Source organism: Marmota marmota, unplaced genomic scaffold (assembly GCF_001458135.2).
Source record: "Marmota marmota marmota unplaced genomic scaffold, marMar, whole genome shotgun sequence".
NCBI classification, from domain to species: domain Eukaryota; kingdom Metazoa; phylum Chordata; class Mammalia; order Rodentia; family Sciuridae; genus Marmota; species Marmota marmota.
This window is the reverse complement of record NW_025999999.1, coordinates 558,420-563,267: the sequence shown is the minus strand read 5'-3', so window position 1 is coordinate 563,267 and position 4,848 is coordinate 558,420. Positions and strand designations below refer to the sequence as shown.

The window sequence follows — 4,848 nt, the reverse complement described above, 5'->3', positions numbered from 1 at the left end:
TAAAAAAAAAAAAAAAAAAAAAAAAAAAAAGAAGCACGTGGCTGGGTGGTAGCTCAGTGGTAAAGTGGTAAAGCCTCACATGTGTGAGGCACTGGGTTTGATCCTCAGCACCATGTAAAAATAAATAAAGAAGTAAGAATTGTTATGCATTCTGCTGTCATATATAAATTTAAAAATAAATAAAGATATTGTGTGTCCATTTACAACTTAAAAAATATTTTAAAAAGCAGCAGCAGCAGAAGAAAAACTCATAGCTCATAGATATGAATCAGGCTGACAATACTCAAATCACTGATCCATCTAAATATTACAAAGAGAGAGCATCAGGCAGTATGTGTGCTTCCTGTAAGATGTAATATAAAATACCCATCACCAATTCCTGAAATATTCTTAACAACAACAAAAAAATCAAATAACATTAAGCTGATAAGTTGGAGAATTGTGTTCTCCAATAAGATAGCCAAAAGAAATAACCAAATTAAGCCATACATATTCTGTGTAAATAATGCACAGGAAAACATGAAGTAATTAAATTATTAATAGGTTTTCCTTTGAAAAGGTTGGATTAGAAATGAAAGGCATTTGTTTAACTTATTCAGTATTATTGGACATTAGTTACAACAAAAAAATAATATAATGTGTAAGAGATCACTCATGGTTGGTAATGGACAAAGTTCTTAATAAAAGGGTGGGATCAGAACTGGGGCAAAAAAAATGATGAATGTTATTTAAATATGTAGAAAATATTGAAATGGAACCAGCAAAGGGCAACATGAAAAGGCATAGATCAGGGAAACACATTAATCTTACTGAATAGGAAAAATGGGAAAATGAGATTGGAAAGGTATAGGTTAAATAACAGGAGCCTTTCATTGGCAAAATATTTAGACAAAATTCATCATGAACAAACTAGAGAAAAAAATGAAAGTTTAGGAAAAGCAAAGCTTTGATGAAAATAGTCTTTCATAAAAAATTAACAAAGTAAGTACATATTTAATACAGAATGCAACTCAAAGTGAAGCAGCTAGAATATCATTTTATGTATCTACCTGAAGAATGACCTTTGTATACATAGAACTGCCACTCAAACATTTCACATGAAATTCAGAAGTTGAGGTCTACCATTTCCAAACATATTTGCTTACAAAAAAATACTAGATTTCTAGAGGGCAATAATTTAAAACATAAAAACATGGTATTAATTCATTGTTATCTGAAAATTATATAAATATCTACACCTTGAGTAGCTCAACTATTTGCTGAATAAATCAAGATACCATTCTAAGGTGATTAGAATTGTGAATTATTTCAGAAATAGTAAAGTATCAAATACCAACAATTTCAAAATTGATTACTATTTATTAACTGAGATGCTTTTATTACAAATAACAGAAAATTCAACTCAAACACGTTCAGGTGAATTCATCAGATATTAGGACTAAATATTCCATATGGCTAGCTAACTTTGGAATTTTCTGACTAAGGTGTACAAGCACCAGAGTCTTTGCTTCTCTAGTATTCTCTCAGGAATGCGCTCTATCATATTATTTGAATATATGATTAAAAAAGTTTTCACATACATTCCTAAAACTTATATATGCAAATTGGCAAAAAGGGGAAGGGGACTACAAGTGTGGTGCAGTGATGGAGCACTTGCCTACCATGTGCAAGGGTTGGAACCCCAGCATTGAAAAACATCTTTTCTTTCTTCAGAAACAGAGTACAGACTTTTGCTTAGTGAACTGGGTAATTCACACCAACTTTCTCACTGAAGACAACCTCTGCGATTCCTGACAAAAGGGATACAAGGTAAGCTTAATGATCATAATTATTGTGGTGTTTGGTGGCAATTCTGGTGGGGTTCTTTCTTCTTCTTCTTCTTCTTCTTCTTCTTCTTCTTCTTCTTCTTTTTTTTTTTTTTTTTGCCTTTTCTTTTTGGGAAGGACACCCCCCGCACCCCGCCTTTTGGTAGAATTCGTGGAATTGTTTGTCTTTTCTGTTTTGGAAGTAGAGGATTGAACCTACGGCTTTGCAAATGTGAGACAAGTCCTTTGCTGCTGAGCTACATCCCAGCCTGCTGGTGGCAATTCTGAAAATCAGTATTGGAAGTGGGAACTCAAATAAAGCTTACTGTTTGGAAAGGCAAAGGGTACTAGAATTTTTGACACAAAATAGCAAAAAAGAAATCCTTTCACTAAGAAAAAACACCAGAAAATGATCTAGCAGTTCTATTCCGTCTTTTAGCTGAATACCAACCTATGTATATAAAATGTGAAACACTACAAAGCTGGGCCAACAAAAAAAAAAAGAAAAAAATTCGGGGGCAAAAATAATTATTGGGGATCTGTGACCCAACAGTTCTCAGAGCTCATTCAGGGCTACGAATTATTCACATTGTCATGAACCAGAATGGAAAGTCATCACTGAATATAGAGGACACTCAGAAAAGAAGACCCTCCAGAAAGTTTGTTTGCTGAATATAAGACACTGTAAATTTTAGAGTGTTGAGTACTAAATAATGTATGACTTTGTTCTGCCCAGCAGTAAAGTTGCATATGCTTCAGTATGAATCTTTTATGGCTTATATTACAAACATTTTTTTAGTTCAGGTCTAGAAAAACTTTCTTTAGAACTAACTTACCCCACAACTAAGAAATTATCAATGAGCTTACTTTCTTTTGCACTGTTTAATCTACAGTTAACAACCTCTAGTAAAAATTTCAGATCTTGAATATTAGAAACTACAAAAGAATCATAAATGAATTTAAAGATAAAGCAGTAGAACCTATCCAAAATTAAGCACAGAAAGAGAAAAGAGTGGAAAAATATAAGCAGAATTTTAGAAAGTAATATAAAGTATGTGTAGCTGCAGTCTGGGAAGAAACATAGTTGAGGAAATAATGGCTAAAAATTTTCCAACTTTTGTAATAACTATATCCACAGATCCAAGAAATTAACCAAATTCTAAGCAGAATACAAATAAAACCACACCAAAGGACATCATAATCAAATTGATGAAAGCATGTGAAAAAGAAATATTTAGAAGAACTAAGAGGAAAAAAGCAATTATGTAAAAAAGGACTGAAGCGAAAATGACTACAGACTTTTCTGAAATCATGCAAGTCAAAAGGCAATAGAACAAATTGCTGCAACCACTCTGGAAAGCAACATGGACATTCCTCAAAGAACCTGGAACAAAACCACCTTTGCAGTTACCCCACTCCTTGGCATACACCAATAGGACTTAAAATAGAACTTAAAATACTATACAACAATAGGACTTAGCATACTATAGTGATACAATCACATAAATGTTTATAGCAGCTCAATTCACAATAGCTAAGCTATGGAAACAACCTAAGTGCCCTTGAATAGATGAATGGAAAAAGAAAATATACACAATGGAATATTACTCAGTCATAAAGAAGAATGAAATTATGGCATTTGCCAGTAAATGGATGGAACTGGAGGCTATCCTGCTAAGTGAAATAATAATAATCCCCCAAAACAAAGGCAGAATGTTCTCTCTGATATTCAGAAGGTAATACACAATAAGGGGAGGAGGACAGAAGTTTATTGAATTAGACAAAGGGGAATGAAAGGAAGGGGGTTAATGGGAATAGGAAAGATAGTAGAATGAATTGTATATAACTTTCTTATGTTCATATATGAATACACATCAGTGTAACTCCACATCATGTACAACCACAAGATCGGGAAGTTATCCTCTACATATGTATAATATGTCAAAATACACTCGTCATATTTATCTAAAAAGAACAAATAAAAAAATTTTTTTAAAGGCAATAGAAAAATCTTTAAATTCCTGAAAGGAGGGAGGAAATAACACCAAACCTGTTGACAGAATTTTATACCAAGAAAATATCTTTCAAACATGAATGTGAAATGAAACTATTTTCAGACAAGTAAAAGCTAAGAGAACTTTTTTTGGGGTCAGGGTACTGGGGATTGAACTTGAGGTACTTTCCCATTGAGCTACATCCCCAGCTCTTTTTTTAAAAAAATTATTATTTTTCATCTAGAGACTAAGTTGCAGAGGCTGGCTTTGAACTCATGATCCTCCTGCTTCAGTTTGCCAAGTTGCTGGGATTACATGCATGTGCCACCATGCCCAGCAGCTAAGAAAATTTATTGTCTATAGATATGCAAGGTATTTTAAGGGAAATTCTTCAGGCAGAAAAATCCACATGGAAATGTGGATTTACATGAAAAAATAAAAATACCAAAAATAATAAGTATGGATAAACATACTTTACTCATTGTTTTAATTTTTAGAAGATATATGACTATTTAAAACCTAAATATGTCAATAATTAGATGGTGGTGCATGCCTGTAATCCCAGCAGCTCGGGAGGCTGAGGATCACAAGTTCAAAGACAGCCTCAGCAAAAGTAAGGCACTAAGCAACCCAGAGAGACCCTGTCTCTAAATAAAATACAAAATAGGGCTGGGGATGTGGTTCAGTGGTTGAGAGCCCCTGAGTTCAATCCCCAGTACCCTCCCCCGCCAATGTAAAAATCCTCAAAATACAATATTAGCAAACTAAAATCAGTGACGTATAAGAAGAACCATATACCACAACCAAGTGGGATTTGCCCCAGGTATACAGAGGAAGTTCAATATTCAAAAATCAGTTAGTGTAATTCATCACATCAATAAGCTAATGAAGGAAAAAAACACATGGTTGTATCAATCGATTCAGAAAAAAGCATATAACAAAATCCAATACTCATGATAAAAACTCTCAGCAAACTAGGAATAGAATGAACTTCCTCAACTTGATAAAGAAAATCTACAAAAAAAAAAAAAAAAAAAAAAAAAAAAAAA

General features: G+C 33.2%; 1 protein-coding gene across 9 annotated transcripts in view; it reads right to left on the bottom strand.

Moving 5' to 3' along the window:
* Positions 1-4,848, bottom strand: part of LOC107149922 (TBC1 domain family member 12) — a 53,768-nt gene that overhangs the window by 36,624 nt on the left and 12,296 nt on the right. Inside the window, exon 1 of one of the 9 annotated variants that reach the window (XM_048807035.1) lies at positions 1,662-1,812. The exons of 7 other annotated variants lie outside the window; for them this stretch is intronic. In XM_048807035.1, the coding sequence (XP_048662992.1) occupies positions 1,662-1,688 (27 nt within the window). In that variant the 5' untranslated portion in view covers positions 1,689-1,812. Of the gene's footprint in view, positions 1-1,661; positions 1,813-4,848 lie in introns of those variants that run through there. One more of the 9 variants, XM_048807026.1, reaches the window with a different exon arrangement.